Source organism: Tursiops truncatus, chromosome 13, assembly GCF_011762595.2.
Source record: "Tursiops truncatus isolate mTurTru1 chromosome 13, mTurTru1.mat.Y, whole genome shotgun sequence".
NCBI lineage: Eukaryota > Metazoa > Chordata > Mammalia > Artiodactyla > Delphinidae > Tursiops > Tursiops truncatus.
In genome coordinates, this window is record NC_047046.1 from 69,876,714 (window position 1) to 69,902,342 (window position 25,629).

At 39.4% G+C, this 25,629-nt stretch overlaps 1 protein-coding gene across 15 annotated transcripts in view; it reads right to left on the minus strand.

The window, feature by feature from the left end:
- TCF4 (transcription factor 4) overlaps positions 1–25,629 on the minus strand; it is a 360,920-nt gene that overhangs the window by 226,755 nt on the left and 108,536 nt on the right. For all 15 annotated transcript variants that reach the window (XM_073790764.1, XM_019937094.3, XM_019937089.3 and 12 more), the window contains 2 exons: positions 10,937–10,998; positions 7,990–8,086 (listed from right to left, as the gene is read on the minus strand). In XM_073790764.1, coding sequence (XP_073646865.1) covers positions 7,990–8,086; positions 10,937–10,998 — 159 coding nt within the window. The remainder of the gene's footprint in view (positions 1–7,989; positions 8,087–10,936; positions 10,999–25,629) is intronic.

Below are 25,629 nucleotides of genomic sequence, written 5' to 3' on the forward strand. Positions count from 1 at the left end.
GACCAGGCAGCTCTGGACAGCCTGGCAGGAATTCAAGCCGGAGACCTAGAAGAGAAGGTTCTGGATCATGAGGACATGAAGCCCTTGACTCTGGCTGCTTGTTGCCTTGATCACGGGACGAGGACAAGGAAAGCACAGCCTTGGCAATGAAATGAGGACAGCCCACCCGTGCGACTCTCCCGCGGTCCTTTCTCTATCATCTTCCGTTCAGTACTCTTTTTCTGTTCCACGCCTCTTTGTCTTTCTCTCTAATCTGCTGACCAGAATCCAGAGTCGAGACCCATTTTTATATTTTGCTTCTCACATGAAAGCTGGAGCCTTGTTCTTTATTTTCAAAGCTGCTAAATTGAAAATTACAGATTCTTCCCTTAAAAGAAACTAAATAAACCCTGTAAATTGGCTAAGCCCGATGTGCATTCTCAACTCCCTTCTCTCATATTTCTTTCCATTGCATAGGCTGGAGAAGCAGTTGTGTACATTCTCACCCCCTCCAAATTCTGCAGCTGGAGAATGGCCGTGGATGTAGGGGGGCGGGGACCATACGGCCAGACTCACCTTTTCCCTGCTTCTTGCTGCATCAAACCCAAACTTGACTCCGGAAGCTGTGACAGTCACCTTTAGACAATGAGGGAAGGGACAAAGGAATCACAGAGACACAAGCCTGGACTTCAGGCCTACCACCAGACTTCGAGTATGAGAAAAACTATGCGTAAGCCACCATTAGTCACATTTTTCATTCTTTCCAAGCAAAAGCATGCCTGCCTGACACAAACTGCTTTTTCCTTTGACTTGACTCTAAAACGATTTATTTTCTCTTAGGGTCAATAACTTTCCATGTGAGAAATCTTCCTCTGGTATGTAGAAGACCTACACTTTTCTGCTAGGTATAGTTTTCAAGTAACGTTTTTCTGGTATCAGTTCTTCTAAATTTTAAAGAAGCCTGGTTTAGTCCACCTAGTTTGACTATAAGTGTTTGATTATCACAGCATTGCTACGCTATACCATCGAGCAAGCAGCCTAATGGAAAGAAAAGAAGACTGATGAAAGAGGAACAGAAATGTTTATTGACTGGACGAGAGGAAACAAGTTACCTTATCTGAATACTGGAGACACACAACTGTTTTCAGTGGCCTTGCAAAAAATATTGATTTTACTTATTTCCTTTTATAAATAAAATAATCTGTGGTGTGTTTACTGAAAACTGAAATCTATCACACTGTAATATGGTCTGTTTCCTGACATTCCGTAGAGTCAAGGTTACAGAACTACAGAATGAACTTCTAGATGACTGTCCCTGGTTTAGGGTTTTCTTCCTGACACAGTAAAAGGTAGGCCTGACTTTAATTTATGGGCTTTTCACTTAGGGTTTAGACCCAAATATCTGATTTCCCCAATTTATTCATGAATGAAACAATCCACTAGCCATTTACTGAGGCCCTGCAACTCTATGCCAAGTCCTGGCCCATGCAGAGCACTTTTCTCCCGGTGACGTGCAGTAACTTAGTGAGTTATTATTTTACCCCCGATCAATCCAATCCCTTACCTATAGTTTGCAATGAGTTGAGGTAGAAAAGCAACATCCATGTGAATCAGGCTTTAAAGAATTACATTTGGAAAACACATCACTAGCAAAGTTACGTGAAGGTATCACAAAATAGAGACGCATGGATTAGAAAGAACGCTGAAACATCTCTAAAGATAAAATACCGTATAAGCAGAAAATGGCATACCTGAAAGATCAATGGACCATTAGTTGAGAAAATTACCTCAGAAATCATCTAGAGACTTGTTCCTCCCTCAATTTAAAGATATAAAAAAGATCTGACCTAAAGACCCACAGACATTTGTAACAAAAGAGAGTAGAAAAGTCAGTTCTCTGGCTCCCAGCCTTCACTCAAAATCAGCATTAATTAGATCATTGGGGATGATACTTAAAAGAGTCTTATTTGTTAATACTTCAGGAAGGCATTTTAAGCTAACATTAAAATAACAAGATTCCCAAACAAAGCTAACAAGAAATAAAACTCCTATTAGACATGTCTTCTCTCAGAAACTGCTTGTTACCACATTATCAGTCCGATAGTTAACAGATGATATCAAGATAACCTCAAGCTAAAAACTGTCATTAAAAAAAAGGCATTGAAAATGCACAGACATCCCTCACCAGTGAGCTAGTAAGCAGCCTGCTATCACTACTGAACTTCAGAACAATTAAAAAGTGAACTAAAATTTCTAGAGCTGACATCCACATTCACAATTCCACTTTCATGAAATTACTAAAATACTGTTTGACCTCTGACACTTCAAAGTCAAATAACTGCCTTTTTTGTCCAGGTTTTGTTATTTTCAAATATTTACATTCCAGCATGGAAAAAAATAAGATACAGAACCAGGAGGTCAAGTTAAATCTTATCCATGCTTTGAAAAAACTATGTTTCTTTGTGGTCATTCTTTTCCTTTGTGTGTTAAGGTTTTCAAAACCGTTTTCCAAGTAAGAGCCTCTTCATTGGGTATTTCCAGTTTTACAGTGAAAAGAAAAACTCCCTTAACATTAACATCTACTCACATTCGCCGTTTTACAAGACTGTGCCACTGGCCTCTGCCACTGGGATTTGAAAGCGCTCACAACACTTCACCTTTATGCTGGGCTAAACTCAGGGTAGCCATAAACACTTTGAAGTAATACAAACCTAAATATTCCTGCTCGACAAACGGAGCAGTGGAAGCGAATTATAATGAGCTAGCAGCTGTCACAATATGACCACAGTAACCAAATCAAAATATCAACCGCTAACCCAGATGAGATTCAAAGGTCATCCTATAAGCCAGCAGCTTTCTGCAGTTCTGCCTGAACCACGATCTAATCCTGCAGTAAAATGTTCCACTGAGCTAGTTTAGAAATCAGTTAGTCTATGGTAGGAAATTATTTAGTGCACTGTTGGAGTACCACGAGTGGGACAGGAACCAAATACCACAATAAGGAAACCGAACCATTCACAAGGGGACATGTAAAAACACAGCCGCTCATGTTGAACTAAGCTGCACCCAACCGTACCAAAGTATCACTTTTCACATCCTTCAGTTACCAATGCACGTCTATAATCTTACTGGCATCTTGCTCACTCAAACAATCTGGTTTTCAATTAAGGCTCTGGAACAATAGAAGGAATATGCATGCTTAGATCCTTCCTTGGATCAAAAAGTTGTAGCTAGAAAATATACTGTCTCCCATTGTAAAAAAATATTTGGACAATTACCTGCAAAAGCTTCATGCTTGGCAAACAAAACAAACAAGCAGGAATGCTTTTTTTAAAAAAAAATCCGTACTCTTTGCATATAGTTCTTGCCAGGATTTTCAACTATTCCATAGCATATAATCCTCTTAAAAGCACAAGGCTGGGACCCATGGCTCCTCCGTCCTATTAGCATATTCTGAAAGCTACCCACTGACCACCTGTAAAGGTTTAATCAAACTGTTTAGTAACTGCAGTGAACAAGTTTCCAACAGATCAAGTGTACATTATTATCATTAATAATCATACGGAGACACAAGGAAGAAGTGATTAGTTCTCTCCAGATACAAAACAGGGCAGGGAATTTCAAACAAGTAAAAATGCAAACTGGCTTGCTTGTCTCTACCCAAGGAAAACAATGAGGGAGGACTCAGGAAGTGTCAAGTAAAAGAGTCTGCTAGGGCTTCCCCGGTGGCACAGTGGCTGAGAGTCACCCTGCCGATGCAGGGGACACGGGTTCGTGCCCCGGTCCGGGAAGATCCCACATGCCGTGGAGCGGCTGGGCCCATGAGCCATGGCCGCTGAGCCTGCGCGTCCGGAGCCTGTGCTCTGCAACGGGAGAGGCCACAACAGTGAGAGGCCCGCGTACCGCAAAAAAAAAAAAAAAAAAAAAAAAAAAAAAAAAAAAAAAGAGTCTGCTATACAAATATTGAATCATGATGCTGTACACCTAAAACTAATATCATGTGATATGTCAATTATACCTCAATAAAAAATGTTTTAATTTAAAAAGGGAATTATATGAATTGGTCAAGGCAGGCAGTCAGCTAGATGACTCAGTGCTGAAATCTCAACTCCTCAAGACTTCCCCACACTAAAAGAAAAACAGAAAGCCATACACACTTATTCTTTAAAACAACAAATTTCAGGGCTTGCTTTTTTTGTTTACTTTAGTTATGTTTTTCTTTAAAAGATTTACACAATATCAACTTCCAAAACTCTGTATGGCAACTGTAACTACAGACAGCAATGGAAGGAGCAGTGCACCCTTATAAACCAAATGTCATTAATTCTTCTAGCACAATAGGTGTGCATGTGTGTGTGCACGTGCACACGTACGTGTGCATGCATGCAAGTGCACTTGTGTTCGCGTGTTTATTTTTAGTTTAGGGATTCAAACTAATACCAAACAAGGTATTATATTCAGATATGCAAGCTTATTTCTAAAGGAATAAATTAATGGAGACACCCTATTACTTATAAATTATATACCATTTTGCATTAGTTTGAGATACACAAATAAATTAAATTTTTGTATTTTGGTGCCAGAGGTAAGTACTAGATTACAAAAACTGTAACATTTATGCAAAACCATTCATGTGAAGTCAGAGTTCAGAATTGTAATAAAGGGTTTTGTTACTATAACAGAAATTATAAGCAAATGTTAGCAGTGCCTGCATCATTCCTCCAAAATAGTGCACTGCCATAAAGAACAAAATATATAGTAATAATTCAATCCTAAAAGAAGAGAGTGGCTCATTACTTCTTTCTTTCCTCACAATAAAATAAAACCTAAGTGAACAGTTTACCAAAAAAATAGGTCATCTGCAGTTAATAACTCTTTCCCGTAAAATTAGTGTCACTTATTTCTGTAGCAGACGCCTAATTCAGTCACAGACTTGATTGATTTGACAACAGAGAATCTAGTCTAATAAAGTGGCTGATTTATTTCTGATGCTATAGCTTTTACCCTAATGTGACATCACAGCAGAATGAAATCTTTGACATGTAAAGAAATCCTATGCACTTTTCATGAAAACTAAGATTTCTGAAAGTAGATATTGTTGTCAAAAACTTACAGTAAAGACTAATATCTTCTTTTGGTAGAACGAAAACTTCCACAAAGATTACAACACAGAATATGGATTCGGACACAAAGAGCAGTTTAGGATATACCATATATTCGGTGAGTTCAAATTATTGGCTCTACTAATAGGTCTTATTTTATCTTTGTCTTCATTTGTAAATTGGTTGTCTTTAATTTCTTGAAAACGATCTCTCTTCTCTTCGTAAAGGTACAGCATAGCACCAAGCATGGTTCATTTCAAAAGTGGTTTCATTTTAAATCAACAGCAGCTTGGGCAAAATCAATGAGCATCTTTGTTCCCTGAATCTAGCCCTGAGATACTCAAGCCAATCAAGAAGGCATTTGGGATGTGAGAAATTATAAAGTGCGGTGTGGGGGGGGGGATTTGTAATGCAGCATCCTAGTTAATTCTCTAAAAATATTTTTTTAATCCTTTTCCAAAGTAAAGATGCAAGGTATTTCATAGTGGTTTAAATGTCTTTTCCTCCCTTTTTTTTTGCACACTGCGCCATGCCCTCTGGCTCTGAGCGTGACTTCCCTGACCCCAGTCTGACACTGCACCGTTAATGTCAGATAAACCATTTAGCCCGGGCACAATTCTTTTCTGTGCAAAAATCTGCTTGAGGTGGAAAATGTAGCAGTTTGTAAACAATAAAGAGCCATGTTTCAGACCAGACAGCTTATCTAACAGAGAAGTCCTTTCATTGGGAACAGTGGGTGGGAGCCTCCCGGACATAGTAGCATTTCCTACCACAATGCAGGAGACTGTCTTGGCCTCCATATTTAAGGGTTTAATGGGAAGGAGGGCAGACAGGATAAAAGAACACAGCTGACATGGACTTTCAGCTTAAACAACAACTAAGTGAAAAGAGTCAGCTCTCTCCATTCCAGCTCTAGACTCTCAGCCCACTTACATTTTAATACTGTTTGGATTGAAAAACGAATTTGGTTCGTAAAACAGTTACCCAGGAGGATACACAAACAAGAACAATTATTTGGTACCTCTGTATTGTTTGGTGTCTTCTGTAATATTAACTTATCATGTTGTTCTTTAGGAAAACTGTTTTTCATGGACATAACATAAACTTCTCAATATGAGTAGTAATTTATCCTATTTTACGTTAGCTCATTGGAGGATAGGTTTAGAATCTTCCAAGGAAATTCTTTAATATACTCTTTACGTGCTACTTCTCAAGATGATTATTTTCAGCTTAATCTTTTATGAAGCTGGATGAGGAGAAATAGAGATGGGATGATATGAGATTCTAGAATTATTACTACTGTCATGGAAAAAAATCTAAAGTTTTTCTTTAAAATCTAAGTTGACAAATATATCTAGTCACCTGCATCTGTCTATCCTGGAAACAGGAAACACTGCATTTCTTATCAACAATGGATTTAAAAACCTGGGATTTTTACTTTAGCTACAAAGTTAAAACATAAATATGAAGGTTAAAGTAAAAAAAAAGAGAACAAACATAAGAACAACCTATGGTCAAACACAACTTTGAGAACGTGGTCCTCAAAGTTGGGATGACACTTTATGGCCCATTAAAAATAAATTCCTAGTATTTCTCTGCTTTGACTATAGTGTGTTAAATACCTGAAGTCCCTTTAGATGGATTTGATGGTGACTTTTGAAAAACTGACTGAGATTCAAGAACAATATACACCTTAAATAACAAGTATAGTGTCCAAGGCTTAAAAACTGGGACACTTCTCAGAAGCATCTGCAATTATGGTTTCAGAATGATATATATATGGCTGTGTGTTTTCCTTGGAGTATAGTCCAACAGCCTGGGACATGAAATTTAACCTCATTTATTGATGGATTCACAACAGGATTTGGCCACATTGAGAGATTTACTAATATTGTTAAAACTCATATTTATTAGAACAGAGATCTTTTTTTTTCCAATCAAAACTAAAGTAACAGCTATTGGGACCTTTTAAGCCATTATAAATTGTCTTTCGATTGCTCAGGTTACTGCTGTGAAAAAAAAAAGCCCTACAGGGTAGTCAAAGCAGAAACGTACGCTAAAGATGCCAGTAGGAAAGGCATGCTAGAAATTCGAAGACTGTCTCAAACTACGTGTAGCTCACTTCATGAAGTAGGATGGGGACCTCCTATACCATCAGCACTAAAGTTCACGCCTTGATAAATACATAACCAGACTTTACAATTCAACTTGAACATGCTACTTTGATTTAAGCACACTAAACCTATTATTAAAGGGACTTCCATGACCCCTTTAATAAAAATTCAAGCTAACACTGACTTTATCTCATTGACAATGGATAGGCCCAATGATATTATTTTAAATATTCACTGCTTTCAGTTCATCAACCTTAAACTTAGAAAACAACTGTTGCGGGCTTCCTGGTGGCGCAGTGGTTCAGAGTCCGCCTGCCGATGCAGGGGACACGGGTTCGTGCCCCGGTCCGGGAAGATCCCACATGCCGCGGAGCGGCTGGGCCCGTGAGCCATGGCCGCTGAGCCTGCGCGTCCGGAGCCTGTGCTCCGCAACGGGAGAGGCCACAACAGTGAGAGGCCCACGTACCGCAAAAAAAAAAAAAAAAGAAAGAAAGAAAACAACTGTTGCAACATTGAAATTGGGAGAAGTGCTTTACATCTAAGAAACACAAATTTTCCACATGGATTCAGTATCACTGAAATTAGGTAATTCCACATGGTTGTAAAACTTAGTCCTGTATATGCTATTACCAAGCATAGACTGTCAATATTTTTCTGCAATTTAAAATTACTATAGCGAACTGGCTGAAAATCCAAGTTCCTAAAAAACAGAATCTCTGTCTGGGCTTTATTCTCCCTTCCAAGGTAAAACATAAACATTCAAAAAATGCATGCTAATTCAAAATTAGTCTTACTTTGTATTCTGGAATTGACAAAAGGTGGAGAGAGATTGTCATGTGACCCAAGGTCCCTGCTGGTCATGTGGTCATAGGGAGTCCCATCTCCATAGTTCTGCAAATAAAATAACAGCATAAGTTTAAATTCGCCATGAATAAATCAGCACATAAGTATGCCCGACTACTGACAGCTCTCTAACCCAAAGAAATTGGAGTCCACCATTCCCACCCTGGCACGTCATTAGAAGGAAGCTTCTTCACAGGTACAGTGGGAAATAGAGGGCTCTAGAGTCTGCACAGTCCACATCCTCCTCATAACAGCCGTGAAATTGGGGGAATAATAATAATAATGGAACCAACTGCATGAAGTTATTGACATGATCAAATGAAATAATGCATGTAAAACACCTGATACATATAAACTATATTGTAAATATTACGTTATTATTTTGAAAAGCCCACATTATTTCAAAAAAAAAAAGCAAAATGTGCTACGGGAAAGTTACCCATAACCTGTAATGAACTGCCTTTGGAAGGCGAAGGTAGAACCTTTTAAACAGCGGCACTGGGTTTTATGATATTGAAATGTCAATGTTTTCTTGTAGTTGTTACTGTGGTTGTAAGAGAATTGGATCATTCCATGAGTAATTAACACATAAGAATGTTAAAATTATTACAACAGGACTATAAATGAACATCACAAACTTAAGCATAAATTCTGAATTTAGACAAAGAAAAAAATAGTTTTAAAGCAGACACTAATCTGTGGAAATTTGTCATTATCATGATCATCTCATGGTTCTAAGGGGAATTCTAAATTAAAATAATGTTTTTAAACTACCCAGCTACTTGCTTTTAATGGAGGAATTGGATAACATACAGGAAGGAGTTAAAATCATCTATCTTATATGGTTCAAATTTCAGTCTACTAAGATACATCAAATGACCAGAAAGGGAAAAAAGCCATGCTGCTCAGCTGGTTGCCCTGCCCATAAAGACTAAGTCAAATTTACTCAGAGGTATCAGTTGGCATGTTAGCCAAAGGGCAGAATCTGCCCACACGAAAGGGACGGATGCTGTAGGAAAAATGAAAACGTGCATCACCTCACTAGAGAATCAATGGAAGCCTTAAGGTTCCAAACTACCCCGTTGTCAATCGCCTTTCCTCATTTATAAAAATTAACTTGAATGATACTGTCATGTGATGCTGCCACTATGTCAGTGTATAAAAGATGTCATGTTTTTTAATACCTAGCATGGGTCTTACGCTCACTGGTTCTATGCCAGATGTTGCATAATACTAATTATTATTTATTAAGTGTCCTCACCCTCCAGAGTTACTGAACGCTTAATATACATTATCTAATTTAAAACCTCAGCACAGTGTTTCAAGGTGACTGAAAACATCACCACTTGAAGATGAAAAAAGAGAGACGCGGCATGTTTGCCCGATACAAGTCAGCCACAGTAACCTGTCTCGTGCCAACCCCCTGAATTTAGAAAATATAAATTACAAAATATTGATTCAAAATTATTCACTAACGTATTTCCTGGAAAAAAAAAAAGTGGCCAGACAGTTCATGAAAGCCAAATAAAAGTCAAGACTGTCCTAAATGGACCTTGTTCTCAGAAGAACAATTAAAAGTACTACGTGTGTTAGACTGAGAAAGCAGAAGAAATTAAGTACATTTGAAGGAACTAAACAATAGAGGGACATTCTGTCATCTCCTACGCTTGCTGTCAGGGGGAATGGATTTATTTCTGCAAGTGTGGACTGTAATGTGAGGAGGAGGAAAGATTTCCTCAACCCATCCATATAATGCACGAGAATGTCAGACTTGACAGCTGGTGCAAGCGCTCAACAAAGTAACTGGTAAGCTTAGAGCTCCTGCTGTACCCTGAAGACTAGAGCGTTGAACCCCAAGGCCAAAGAACAGGTGGAAATGGCGAACTACGACTTGCTGAGATGGCCTCCTTTTGACAGCTTGATTACCTTCCTTACCTCTTATGCCAAGATAGAGACCTCCCTCCACCTCAAATTTATGTGAACACTTAAAGCAAAACGTTACCCCCTCACCTCCTGCAGAATGCTTCATCTAGCTAGCTATACAGCTGGTTGCGGGGGGAGGGGGGGGCAGGTGTTTTACTATGTGCTCTAAGTCTATTTCTAATTTGGGGTATTATATGTATATTATAAAAACTGACATGGATTTTAGAGGGCCTAGAAATGACTCCATTAAAGACAGACTATATATAAAATCATACACATTTAAGTCGGAAGGAACATGAAAGATCCTCTGGTTCTACTTCTTCATTTTACAAAGTAGGAAAATGAGGCCCAAGAAAGTGAAACGACACACCCAAGGTCGTATACATACAAAAACACGTATGGCCTAACCAACCCACTCGCATGCCATGCCACGGTCTTCCCATGACATTCAAACTAACAACCAAAAACCATGGAAAGGAGTGGCAAAAATCTGAATGAACCCACTGGTGACCAAAGGCACTACTGGTGGGATAATCATATGTCTGCAAAGTGAAATCAACTCAGATTTACTATGCAGATTATACTGGTAGGCTAGAACTTAATACTATGTCTTCAGAATTATTCAGTGGCTTATTTACACCAACACATTCCAGGGATACTAGGATTTTTCTCAACGTTGCACCATCTACTACGAATAACTTTCTGTAACACTGGATCAATAACTGACGAAGTAAGGCCAAATATTTAATGAAGGATTTTTTTCTTCTGGTTAGCCAAAGTGGAAGAGGTGTCAAAATCAATACTAACATCCAATAAGAGAATGAAAAAAAGTGCCAAGAAGAACCTGATCCTCATTAAACTTAGTATGCATATGTATCTGTGCAGATGTGTGTGGGAGAGAGAGAAACTCACCTACAGTTTGTCAATTTACATATGTGGATGTCTGGTTGTGGGAAAAAGATTAGATATACTTACCCTGGACGGGCTTGGATGTCCTCCACTCCCCCAGGACCCTGAGCTACTTCTGTCTTCTACATCTAGGGACAAGAGAGAAATTCTTTAGGCTTTCTTGCAATAAGTCTTTCTTTTTGCATATGCACTTTTAAATTAATGTTTCAAATTAATCTCCTGTTGCCTTTAATTAAGAATCAGGCACGAGGCTACCATGATGACAGTGGCTTCTGACCCATCTACTTAAATTAAGTCATTTAAATTCACAGCAGAAATGAACTGGACCCTCAGGAACCAGAGGTATGAACATAAAAGTTACTTCCATCCTTCACAGTGGTTCATAGCCTCAACTTTTATAGACCTGAAACTTCACTTAAAGTTTTATTAAAATCTTTTGGACAAGGTAAGTTAAAAATACACTAACACAATCTTAATACACACACACACACACACACACACACACACACACACACACGCACACACACACACAGAGTTAAATCAGGTACCTATCCATACTAATTATCAGCTGCAATCATGCCATAATGCTCCTAGACACTTTCTGTCCTCTTACCAAGGCTTATCCCACCAAACAACAGACATGAACAAAATATGCAAGACGAAAAAGGATTCAGTAGTCTATTTCCATCGGGACATGACAAGGATATTAGGAGACTTTTTTAAGCTTTTTAATTTAAGACAACGCCGTCTCAGTCTTTTAATTTCTTTTTTAATGGGCACACCGTTTGGCTACAATCCTTAATCTGTGCACCGAGATGTGGATATGAAAGTTGTTAAAGCAATGTTTTCTTTTGAAATGATGGCAAAGAGAACTGTATGAACTCCCAGAAGGCTGGAATTCTCTACACTCCGTACCAGCGAAGTTCTAATGCTGACCAATTACTAGATGCTTCATCAGTGCTTCAAGTGGCAAATACTTGAAGGATGGAGAGTCTAACAGCTAAGTTACCATATTCATTGCTCAAAACATAAAAGTGTTTGAAAGATCAGTCACTCTATATTTAAAAATGGCTTTGAGATTTTTGATGAAAGGCTCTTTATGAGTATGAAAAGTTTCACTGTTGTATTATCTTGATCATGGTGGGTAACAGACGGCGATCACAAGCTTCCTCTGACAGAACTGGAGGAGGAGGTGTGAAACTTCGGTTCAGGAGACACACTCCCATTTAGTGTGTTTTCTAACATTTCAGTGATACTGTTTCTTCTCTTAACACACTACTGTCCTTCCTTTTATTACTCCTATTCGATTATCAGCAGAAGTGGTCACAGTATACTTAACTGATTCATTTGGGGGTACAGTGGAGTACCTGGCATTTTAGAACATAGTAAGAGATGGAATAGAAACCACCACCAACAACTATTACCACTAAACCTGAAATCTTTCTCTCTCTTTTTAAACAAATATTGCAGTTCTTTTCGTTAGTACTTTGGAAGATAATGCAAATGCAAACAGTTATCCCCTGTGGACAGCTAAAATCAGTGACTGCGAGCTTTAAGAGATGTCATGGCAGCTCGGAGGAGTAAGTCTGGAGAAAAGGTGCAATACTTTCCCAAATCTGCTGTTTAACAATCCAACCTCCTGGCCTATCTCGTGGAGGCTGAATTGGGGGGAGTACATGAAGAAGTGACTTAGAACACTTGGGATTATCACACAAATAAGTTTTGTAGCCTGCACAGTTCTCTTCATCCTTAACTCCAAGTCAAATATTTGCAAAAAAAAAAAAAAAGAAGTATAAACGACAAAATATCTCAACCAGAAGTGTGCACATCTTGACTTGCTTTTCACCTGAAACAGCCAGCTTGGATTAATTTGAGAGATCTCTCCTCTTAAATTTGGCCCAAAAAGTAATGAAGGGATAAAGTTGAATCCCTGTATCCACCATAAGACTTTGTATTGTTTGGACCTATTTTACCTTTTCAATTTTCAAAGAGGATTTTAAACATGAAAAGAAGGCAGAGACAAGGAGGAAAGGGGACCATAGTAATTCCAGGTCAGTAGTTTTGCACTGGGGATGATTTTGGTCCCCAAAGGACATGTGGCAATGTCTGCAGACATTTTTGGTTGGCACGACTTAGCAGGGCATGGAGGTGGGGTAGAGCTAGTGGCATCTAGTGGACAGAGGCTAACATCCTACAAATGTCAGAATACCCCTACAACAAAAAAATTCTCTGGTCCTAAACGTCAGTTGTGCCAGGATTGAGAAGCCCTGTGCTAGAGGACAAATTCTATTAAAGAGCAAAAAGGAAGAATCGAGTTAGAGAAAAAGATGTTACTACAATTTGATTTATAATGAATATGACCACTTACTAAATACATAGTGACCTATGCATTTGAAGCTGGAGTGTTTCAAGAGACCTTCCTATACATCGTCCATCCACAGAATAAAAGAAAAATGATGGTCAACCAAGCAGCCTGCTAATTAGTAGGCAAATAAAACACATCAAAACTTGAGTATTCCCAACTGGGCAATTTCAAAAGCGAGCAATCCACTAATTAAAAGTGCTGGAAGTCTAGCTTTTTCAAAACAGGTTAAATACTGGCTGGGTTCCTTCACAAATAGATTCCCAACCAATCAAATCTGACTGCTCTTTTCCCATTCTTTCCCATTCCATCGTTCTCATTTCCTGACCTCACGCTGCTGCACCTCCTTTCTGCTCCCTTCCTTTTATTGCTCTCCTTTTAACAGGCTTTTCCTTCACTTGGCCTCCTGCTAGATCGAGAAGATAAGACACCTCTCTAGCCCTCCCAACCCTAATAGAACAATCGTATGACTTCTGATGATATTTTATCTTTGAAAGAATATCTGTACAACCGGTGCTCATGTGTCCATTGCAAGAAGACGCAAAGCCATAGCATGTAACGAATGTAAATGTGTTATTTTTAAGACATTTGTTTCCATCTTCCCTCCCACTGAGCTTCACAAGACCTGCCAGTTAGTTAGCAAGCGTTTCTTCAACAACGATCGCAGTGCATCTCAAAGTGCATCTGAGGACCATCTACATCTTAGGCACCTAGTACGCTCATTTCAAAGTCAGCATCTTAGGGTCCATTGCAGACCTACTGCTCCTGGATCTCTAAAAGTAGGACCAAGAGAACCGCTTTCTTAACGAGGTCCTCAGGTAATTTTCATGTACACAGGAGTCTGAGAACCACCAGTCCCCTCCAATGGGAACACAAGACAGATGCATGTCCCACCCTGCACCCACTGCCTAACTCACTCCCTGTCTTAAAATCCCTGCCCAGGCAGCTGGTTTCAGCAGCATTCGGTCCACATTCTCATCTCATCTACATCCCAGTAGCTCCTGCCCAGACTCACTTTTTATGTAGACCCTGCACGTGGCCTACACTTGGCCACTCCCTACTCCCAGCTGGTGTACCTGGACACTACACACACTTTCTACCTCCACACCATTGTACCCGCTGTTCCCTCTGCCGGAACTGTTCCTTATGTCTCAAAAAATAATAGCAGCTAACATTTCATGAGCTTAAATACGTCAGACACTGTGCCAAGCACTTCAGTAGACTAACAGTATCACCATTTGATATATGAGGAAACAGAGGCTTAGATGAGACAGAAAATCCTCCCCAAGGTGACAGTGAATGGCTGGGCTGGCAGACAAAGGTGCTGTCAATGTGATAGCCAGGGAGTGTTCTTCTCCACCACAGTAAATGCCTCCCTGGTAAGAAACTCAGATCTCTCCATGACCAGCTCGAATGTTACCCACCAGTCACTTCTCCCCAAACAGAGTGGATGTATTTATTTCGGAGTCTGTGCCCACTCTCGTGTCCACACAAGATTACAGAATTTACACAACACAAATACATAAAACTAGATATGTGAAGAACTCAAGAGACTGGAAAATAAAAGCAGGAAAATATCAAGCCAAAGCTATGATGAGCTTATCAACAATGTACACTGTGATGGACGGGATATTTGTGAGAGAGGGGTCAAAATTCTAGAAGCTCCTGAGTGGGCAAAGAGTGAAACAAGATGCACAATGAGCACTGGATAAAAATACCCAAATTATTCAGGAAAGTCATTAAGGCAACAAAATTACAAATGAAAAACTGCCCGATAGAAGCTGTCTGAATATGAGTTCTTGTGTCTCCCTTGTTCTGTTGTCACCCTCTATGCAAGATGGGAACACATACAGAAAAAGACAAAAGGCAAGTGAATGATAGAGACTACTCTTCCAAAAGACTGAAGTGGGCTCCACTGTTCAAAATTTTCTAACTTATTTTACCCTAGACAAGGACAGACTTAGCAACTTCCACGGGCTTGACAGCTGCCTTAGGAGGCCACCTGACCATCCACAAATTTTCATTTTATTTGAGTAGTTCTGCATAAGCCCCGTCTAAAACGTCTGACATTTCTGCACCAAAACACAAAAGTGAAGTCTGGGCAGAACTGGGACCGACCACTCCATTTAGAGAAAAGATATACAGAGATGAATTTTAATTTCTACCACCTCCCATCCACACTCATTAAACTTATGGTTACTCAAGCCTCCACTTCGTTTATGTGAACAGCGAGATCAAAGCTATCAGACAGACTGGACAAATGTCAGAAAGCACAGCACAAAGAGGTGGGATAAAGACCTAGATTTCAGCCGTGACTCTGCATTAACCAGCTCTATGGTCTGAGCCACTCACTGGACTATCTGAACTCATTTTTGTCAGCTGTAAAATAAGTGGGTTTGATTTCCATTCTTAACAGGTCAGGCTAGTATATTGGGACAACTCTGCCACAAAACACTAAGTGAAGTAAGTCAGACAAATATCATACAATATTGCTTATATGTGGAATCTAAAAAGTTGATATAAATGAACTTACTTACAACACAGAAATAGACTCACAGACATAGAAAACAAACTTATGGTTACCAAACGGGAAAGGGGGAAGGAATAAATTAGGCATTTGGGATTAAAATATACACACTACTATATATAAATAGAGAAGCAACAAGGACCTACTATATAGCACAGAGAACTATACTCAATATCTTGTAATAACCCATAATGGAAAATAATCTAAAAAGTATATATACAGATATATATATGTATAGAGAGATATACACACACACATATACATAACTGAATCACTTTGCTGTACCTTAAAGCTAACACAACACTGTAAACCAAATATATTTCAATAAAAAAAATATAAATAAATAAATAAATATTCATGGCTTTAAAAAAACACTAAAGGGCTTCCCTGGTGGCACAGTTGAGAGTCCACCTGCCGATGCAGGGGACACGGGTTCGTGCCCCGGTCGGGGAGGATCCCACATGCCGCGGAGCGGCTGGGCCCGTGAGCCATGGCCGCTGAGCCTGCGCGTCTGGAGCCTGTGCTCCGCAACGGGAGAGGCCACGACAGTGAGAGGCCCACGTACCACAAAATAATAAAAAAAAAAACACTAAAAATCATGGATAGAAATTTTAATCTTCTTCTAAATCCTAATGAGCTGACAAGATAGTAAGAAAATATCCAGCCAAAATCAAAGTGAAAGCTGGAACCCGCGGAGGAAGAAAAGACATTTTTTTGCCCTGGGGACATCTGCCAACCTAGAAAATGTAATGGCCTCTTGGGTCAAGGAGAACAGAAGTGAAAACTCAGGATTCACCCAAAGCAGGTATCTAACAGGAGATAAAGGGATAATAAGGTTTCCAGCCTCAAGGAGTTTTGTTAAAGTAAATGAGTTAACTGATAATTGATAAACACTTAGCAGACTACCAGTAACCAATACCTACCACAAGTGCCAAATTTACCAATACCTTCCAAAATCTAAGGTAATCAAACCACATAAATAGATAAACTTGTGATTTATTCACGGAAATCTGAGTCTCACATTTTATGACTCTTTGTTCTGCTAAGTGGCTGGTCAGAGACTTTCAGATACTCTCCTGGTTTTTAGAAACTGCCAATATGTTTAAAGTAATCAAGTCCCACATTCTCCGTGAGCCCCCTGCCGCACAATCACCATGAGAATTCAGTGGGCATTAGATTTGTCGAGTGACTTGATTTACCTTTCGAATACCCTCTTGGCATCTCACTTCAACATTTTTTTGTATACTGTATAAACGATATGCTGCCAAAATTATGTGTGCTGACCAAAGGCCCAAGCTAAGAACACAGACTAAATATTACGTAAGTTTAACCTTGATTTGAAATGAACAAGTATGAGAGTTACCTAACCCTGTTGATGTGGGGTAGCACTGTGTATCCAGCCTTTCCTTACTTAGAGCCCGGATCCTGCCAAACAACCAGGGCTCCAGAATTTCATGAAGTCAGAACAACCAAAGTGGTATTCTGCATTGCTCTAAGGGTCTACAAATTCCAACCCTTGTGGAAATATACTGATTTCCTGACGAAAGCTCCTACACACTCAGAATGCATTGGGAGACACATTGAGTTCTTCCTGGAAAGGTAATCATTCTGAGGCATGTGGAAGTCTACACGGTCTCAAACCCTTCTCTCTGCAATAACAGACACTATTAAATCTCCTCCACACCATCATGGAGACTCACGGACTGCGTACGCCTGTGGCGCCTACTAATTTCCTAGTCCAGGAAGAACCCCTGGCTGAGCCCTTCACACAAACTGAGATGGCATATGCTCTCCGTCAGTGCCAGATGAATTCACAGTTCAAAATATTTCATCAGCAAAGAGCATGTGAAGGATGTGCACATTTTCACTAGCACCCAGTATAATAAGAACTCTAAGGAGAGTAATTTGAAGTCAGATTTGAGTCCTAGGACAGAGCTAGGAAGGGTGGAGGAGCTTCAGATATTGACAAGGGCCACACAACCATGACCACTTCTTCTGGCTTCTGTAAGAAACAACATAGGCTTCAAAAGGAGTGATCTGGACAGTGGTGAGAAACTTCCAGCACTTCCCAAATCTGACTAACAAAAGATGATGTCTGTGGCAATGCATTCCACACAAATTCTAAGATACCTTAAATATAAAAACAGGGACCTGGGCATCCCATTTTCAGAGCACTGCCATCCACGCTGGCTTTCTCAGGATGCATGGATGTCCTTATCAAATAAATCTGAAAACTCAAAGGTCAAATATAAGATGATCTTACAGCTCATACATATAAATATGTCAACTGTATATGGAAAGGTAAAATGTGGATACACTGGGGGAAAAGTATAGTAGGAAAATTTGTTCAGAAGGGAATTACTGCAAATTTTAACTTTTATTAACCTCCAACTTAAACTTCTATAAATACGTCTTTTTTTTTTTTTTTTTTGCGGTACACGGGCTTCTCACCGTCGCGGCCCCTCCCGTTGCAGAGCACAGGCTCCGGACACACAGGCTCAGCAGCCACGGCTCACGGGCCCAGCCGCTCCGCAGCATGTGGGATCTTCCCGGACCGGGGCACGAACCTGTGTCCCCTGCATCGGCAGGCGGACTCTCAACCACTGCACCACCAGGGAAGCCCTATAAATACATCTTTTAAAACACTGAAACAATACTATTTTCCTTAAGTTCAAAGTAAACTGTTTTTCAAAAGTGAACACTAAATAATCTCAGATATTTAAAATGTGGAGTTAACTGCACTTTACAGTTATCATATAACATGATATTCAGATAATACAGAAGTAACAAAATAAAACAAATAACAATTATGTTATAAATATGCCAGTGGTGTTTCATATTCGGAAACTCAGAAATCTTCTTGAAAACTCAAGGTGAGTAGACAGTTATATTATGAAACTGAGACAAAAGTAAATTTGAACTCTTTATATCAATCCGTATAATTTGGAAGTATCATGATAATCTAAGTTGAATAATATTGTGACTTGAATAATCTAACATGAAATACAGAGAAATGGGTGTTATTTAGCAAACTTCCATTTTGAATGTTTGAAACTAACCAGTCAGGGTCTTCCTCTTAAAGAGAAGTTCATCCTTTCAAGAGCTCACCTCTCCAAGTAAGAGCCCCAAAAGAAAACGAGCCACAAACAACTGAGGCAAGAGTATAATAATGTGAATTATATATGCCTCCTTTGACTTTTTGAAATGTAACCGGTCTAAAAGCACTTAATAAAAATCAGTCTTACTAAAATAATGTTCTTGAAGGCTAGATATATTTCAAATTAGGTAAGAATACAATTGGAAGTAAAATGCCATATCTGAAGACTTTGGAAAATAAAACCAGCATACCATTTAACTCCAATATTAAATAGATAAGCTTCAAAGTACCTAAGCTAAAAGTGAATATAACTTAGGGAGGTTTTAACTCGGTGCTTAGTACCTTTTAAAGATGTATTTACAAATAAACGTCACAAAGTGTGAGAAATAAAAGGTGTTTTAGAAAATAAATATTAAACAACGAAGGAATGAATTTTGAAATATGCGTCATCTTTAAATAAAATAGAATATATAACTCTGATAACAAGTACATGTAATTATACAGGAGTTTTCCAAATCAGACATGTAATATTTATGTCGCAATATCCATAATACTGTAATGACTGAAGACATACAAATTGATATTTAGAATGTCTATTTGATCAATAATTTATTAAATGTATTCCAACAGAGGGGGGAAAAAGAGCCAAGATGAAACATGGAACAGTTTTCTCTCTTCTTCTTTTTTCCCCTCTACCTCTTTTCTCCCTGGGGTGCCATTTGTGAGGCTCTGGGAAAGGGCTGCTGGCTTAATTGAAATATCTGTAGGCTGTAATTGCTCTGCAAAACCACAGTGGTCCACTTCTCCCAAATGGCATTTGTTCCTCTTCGTTTTTTCTTCTGCTTCCTTTTATACTTTAACAAAATCTGCCCCTCCTGTTTCTTCTAGTCTTATCTCATCTTGCCCTTTATTCTGAACACATGACTAATACTGGGGAAGCCAAACAGCTTTAAATATTCAAAAATCTTCCCTAAAATCCAGTTTTGTAGCCCAGTCCCTTTTGCTTACAATAATCACTCCCATAAACTGACTCTCAGTTTATCTTTTCAACATCCCAACCTTCCACCTGTGTTTAACACGGCAGCCTCTGACCTGGCAATGACAAGCAATCAATCTTACATGTTATCTTCGGGGTCAAGTCTCAGTTTTAGGCCAATTTTCTTTGTATTTAGGCTCAAATGTGCAAACCACACTATATTACTCTGCAAAACATCAATGAGAAGGCTTAATTAAGTAACACTGACAGATAAATCCATTTCTTTCACAGTAATCAAATCAAAGCAGGTTGACATAACACAGGAACTTAATACAGTTATTCCCTTGTAATTGGAAAAAGGCCCTTTACTTCTCATTAAAGCAATCTTCTGGGTATTGGCATAATAAGAAGGCTCAGAGCCTTAATACTGCCCTATAAAAGTCTCAAGATACAGACCCCTTAAACAAACAAGCCAGATTATCTAATTCCTTGATCACAGCAGAACATGTAGTTCCTACTGTTTTAAACTACTAATTCTTTATCTCTGTTGCAATTAAAAAGAGGTAAATCAGTGTCAAACACATACAACTGAAAACTGCAAAAATGCATAAACTGCTTACAGTTTTATAAATCTATCTCCACATGTATTTGAAGGGAAGCAGTCCGTTAAAAATGAATTTGAAATACTTCACAAATGTGAAGTTGTAATAGCTTGAATCGGGGGGAGAATCTTTTTATTTTACTTAATGGGCTCAACAGGATACCTTTTGCCTAAATTTACAGTCTGATAGTCAACCCTACAGTACAACTTTGGTAAGCGGAATTGTCAGAGAATGTCATCTGAAGAGCATTTAATTTTTGTGGTATGTAAAGAACAGTAAGTCATCTGGTCAAACAGAGGCTTCTCCAACCGGGCTAAAAACCAAAAGGAATGCAACAATATTACACCACGTTCAACTCCCCAAACTAAACAAAATAAATTTTCACCCTTTCACTCCGATTTTTTTTTTTTTTTTTTTTTTCCCTGTGGTACACGGGCCTCTCACTGTTGTGGCCTCTCCCGTTGCGGAGCACAGGCTCCAGATGCACAGGCTCATCAGCCATGGCTCACGGGCCCAGCCGCTCCGCGGCATGTGGGGTCTTCCCGGACCGGGGCACGAACCCGTGTCCCCTGCATCGGCAGGCGGACTCTCAACCACGGCGCCACCAGGGAAGCCCTCACTCCGATTTTGAGGGAGTTTCTGTTATTATCCCTTGGTGCCTGATCAATCTCAAAATGATTCTAGCAACTCCTTCTGAAAGGATAACATAGAATCTAGAGCTGTAATTCCCAAATGTGGCTGACCATTAAAATCCCCCAGGAACCTTCAAATAAAAAACCCCACAGATACCCTGGCACCACTGGAAACTAATCAAGAAAAGATCAAGGGTTGAAATCGAAGAAAATACATATTTTCAAATTTCCCTGTTTTTCTACTATTTTATTTTAAAGAGCTTTTAATTACAATGCAGTTAAAACTACGTAATTTGTTGTTTCTGAACCATCTGCAAGTAGGCTGCATCAATCTCATCCTTTTATCCCTTAGTACTTCCGGGTGCATTTCCTAAGAGCAAAAATAGTATAGTTATCAAAATGAGGAAATCTACCGTTGATATAAGAATTTCATCTAGTCCATAGTCCATATTCCAGTTTGGCACTTTTTCCCCCTTTTGCAGAGGACTCAGTCTAGGATCACGCCACACATTTAATAGGTCTCTTTCATCTATTTTAATTGGAAACAGTTCCTCAGTCCTTTCTTTTTGTGATATTAGTGTTTTTGAAGAGGACAAACCAGTTATTTTATAGAATGCTTCTCAACTGGGGTTTATCTGATGCTTCCCCATGAGTATATTCAGGTGGCTATAATACTACAAAAGTGGCCTTGTGTCTTTCCCAGGATTTCACATACAGAGCCTCATGACAGCCTGGTGGTCTGGCCCTCATTTGTTATGGTATTTCAATCACCTGCTCAAGGTATTGTGGGAATTCTCCACTGTATAATTACAACTTTTCCCTGTGCAACTAATCAGCCATCTATGGGGAGATTCCTTAAGAGCATTAAAACTAATTTTTAATCAAGTGCTTATTGAAAAAAATTAAAATACAAAAGTGTATAAAGTAAAAAGGGAAAATCCCCTCAACACGTACTCCCTCCACCCTGATATCAGGAGTTTCCTAGGCAGCCCTACAGATCCTCTGGTCTGTGATCAGCTGGTTTTTAAAACCACAGAAATGTAGGGAAATAAAGGCAAAACTTGACTGAAATTTCTTTGCTATTCGATTGGCTAAGAAATAGCCCTCAATTGTTTACATATACACTAGTGACATTTTATGGGATACAGTTAGTCGCTGTAGGTTTGTGACCTCGGTGGGGACAGGGCAGGCAGGAACTAGGATAAATGAAGACATATTATACTATTAACTTTGAAGGAATTCAGCCAAGATGAAGACAAGATTGAGCAACCCACTTGTGAATCAGTGCAATGCAGAAAGCCAACGTAAATAATCCATCCTGGAGTCCATGCTGTTCCTCTGCCACTTTCCACCACGTTCTATAAACCACTATGTAAAAAGGAGACCCGCCACGGCAGCAGCACTTCCCAATTAAAATCAAATGGACAGACAAGTACTTATGACAGGGGAAAAAAAAGATCTACTGACGTTTTCCTAGGCCAGCCAAAAAAAACAGTGGGAAACATCTAAAATTTTTTAAAAGTGGGAAGGAAACTGACACAAAGAATATATTTCCACATTTTGAGATTATATACACAAATGAACTAGGCACAGTCACAAAGTGAGGAGTAAATCTTAAACATAGCAAAGACTGGGAAAGGAACTTGGCCATCTGATGAAACATAGCACATTAGACAATAATGAGTGAGTTAAATGATTCTAATCAATATAAGGTGGAAATGGTCCCTTTAAACCCTGGGATGCAGCTCATGTCATGTTATAAACTGAACACTGCTGGCGGATTTCGACTCTGACTTATAAATGCTTAGAAAATTTTCCTCACAATCCCATTTCAGCCAAATGCCTGGCAGACATTGGCAAAGGTCTTTCTCAGTTGCGCTTACAAATGTGTGTGTGCGTGTGTGTGTGTGTGTGTGTGTGTGTATAAAAATCACAATACACACACAAATACAATACACACACTTGAACTAATAGTTTCTTGATATTAATGACAGTGTTTAAAACGGTTCCCAGATGTTGCAACTTGTTCCACTGACATCCTCTTGGTTTTGATCAGTGACTTGCTTTTGATCAGACTTGAGTCCAGTGACTTAAGGGTTTTAAATTTTCTCTCACAATAACGTAACCACACTTCGGTATTATGCTTTCTGCTTTCCAAAATGGTTTTTATATTCATCTCACTTAAAATGATTTATCTGGAATCACTGAAAGTATGAAGTTGGGATCAAAAGGAGTTGCCTACTTAAGTCTGAGCAGGCTAACACCATTTTTCAAAAGATGAAAACAAAAATCAAAGGAAATAGGCAGTTATCCTGGATAAAAGAGGCCATTCCCCATAAGACTTATTTTTATCCTTTCATGCTATTAGTATTACCTCTTTAATTTTAACTGGTAACCCAAAACTTGCTAAAGTTCATTAAAACACTTGCTAACATAGGAAAGTTAAATAGCATTATAATGATTGAGTTTTTGTATCCAGCAGCATACATTTTTCAGTTATGTCAGCAATGACAACAAAATTGCCCATCTCCCCTCTGAGCTGCCCTGTAACCCACAGGAACCATTCCACCAGCAAGACACAACTTCTGGCATTGGTTTGAGAAAGGCCCCGAGCTGTGATGACACGTCAGGTCTATAATGACAAAAATGACCGTAGCTTTCCCCAAACCACGCTGCTCCTCCTTACTTTCATTTTCAAGGGCTTTAAAACACTCTCATGGGCTTCCCTGGTGGCGCAGTGGTTGGGAGTCCGCCTGCCAATGCGGGGGACACGGGTTCGTGCCCCGGTCTGGGAAGATCCCACATGCCGTGGAGCGGTTGGGCCCGTGAGCCATGGCTGCTGAGCCTGTGCGTCCGGAGCCTGTGCTCCGCAACGGGAGAGGCCACAACAGTGAGAGGCCCGTGGACCGCAAAAAAAAAAAAAAAAACACTCTCATAACTGAAGGAGTCAAAACACATCTGCATTAATTTCCTAGTCCAGCTTTTCGGGGTAAAATTGAAATGCATTAGGAAGAAACAACTGGCATTTTCTTAAGCTTAATCACATCAAATTCATGGGAAGAGTGGTTTTGTTTTTGTTTTTTTTTTTTCTTTTAGTCGGTCTCAACTTGGCTGTAGCCTGCCTTTTGCCTATCTGATAACCAATGGAGTACTGGTCAGAAAGAGATGAGCTGATATGATGTATTGGTCTTACAAATTCACTACGAGGAATGGTAAAAAGCTGTAACTCTTCCTCAGGAATGGAAGAAATGTCATTAGTTTGAAAGGAGATAGAAGCAAAGACCTGAAGAATGACGATAACCAGGCATCTTAAGGGAAAACAAGAAGCAGGGAAGGGGTCCAGGGGAAGCCAGAGCTGTCAGTAGAGAATAATGATTTATCTGATGAGATTAGCAGAAAGTTTGATTAGAAAAGATGCCTTCTTAACATCTCGAAGATTGCAGTGTTACTTTAAGATTTCCTTGTGAGACAAAACCGTGCCTGCCAAATGTGGTCTGTAACAGCGCAGGCCAGCCATGAGCGACGCAGTGGGAAAATAGCCACTGAGCCAGATTTTATTTGATTTGTACTGATGATTTTTATTAGAATACATGGATCATTGCTTCAACCTTTCCATGTAAAACCAAATCAAATTCAAAAACTCACACATCAGTCACCTAACCTTATGTCATTCCTTCTGCTTTACTCAAGTTGAGCCACATTTCAGCTGATCTGTCCTCGATAAATCGTTTCAATTGCTGGGCCAAATTCTGGGAGGCAAGTGGTACACAAAGGAAACCGCTAAATCTGCAGTTACACATCAGAACACCAGAGAAAAGAACTACCGCAAGCCTCCAAAGTACAGAATGAAATCAAAGAGGTGTACAGCCAACACAAAACAGGACAAAATGAATTTCTCTTTATTGTATCAAATGTATTGTAATTTACCTTTAAAAGGCCCGCCCAACCCCTCAGCTATTTTTCCCTCTTTAATTCAAGGTACCGTGCAGGACTCTGTAAAGCAATGGCTCGGAAACCAGAGGCAAGCCCACAGTTATGTGGCATAAGGAGATCTGGTGAGTTTTACAAATCAAACATAATAATCAGTTCCACACATTAAAGACACTATGACCTTTCGGGCAAAAATTGAAAATGTTAAAATCTGACACTTGTGGAAAGCCTCTATAACACATATAAAAGTGACTTCATGAAAAGGAACGTGTTTCATTACAGGAAACGTGGCCATGGGTGTCCAAAGAACAAGTGCCCACAGCCTACTTCCCCCCCTTCTTTTCCCTTTTTCTTTTTGCATTAGCTTTTTTCCCTTCACCCTCAGCGACACTGCCAGTTTTGATTTAAACCTCTGAGCAATAATTATTGTTTGGATATCATTTCTAGTTCACAAATCAGATCCATCTTCATGATTTCCTTGAGTGTTCCAAACAGCTCCTGAAATAGGCATCATCTTTTCTTCGGAGAAGGTGAACAACTTTTCTGGTTAAAGGCCACCAACAGGCCTCAAACGAATGTCTTCTGGAGGCTGAAGGTGCCCCATGATAATGTCTCGGAACACTAGTGGTCACC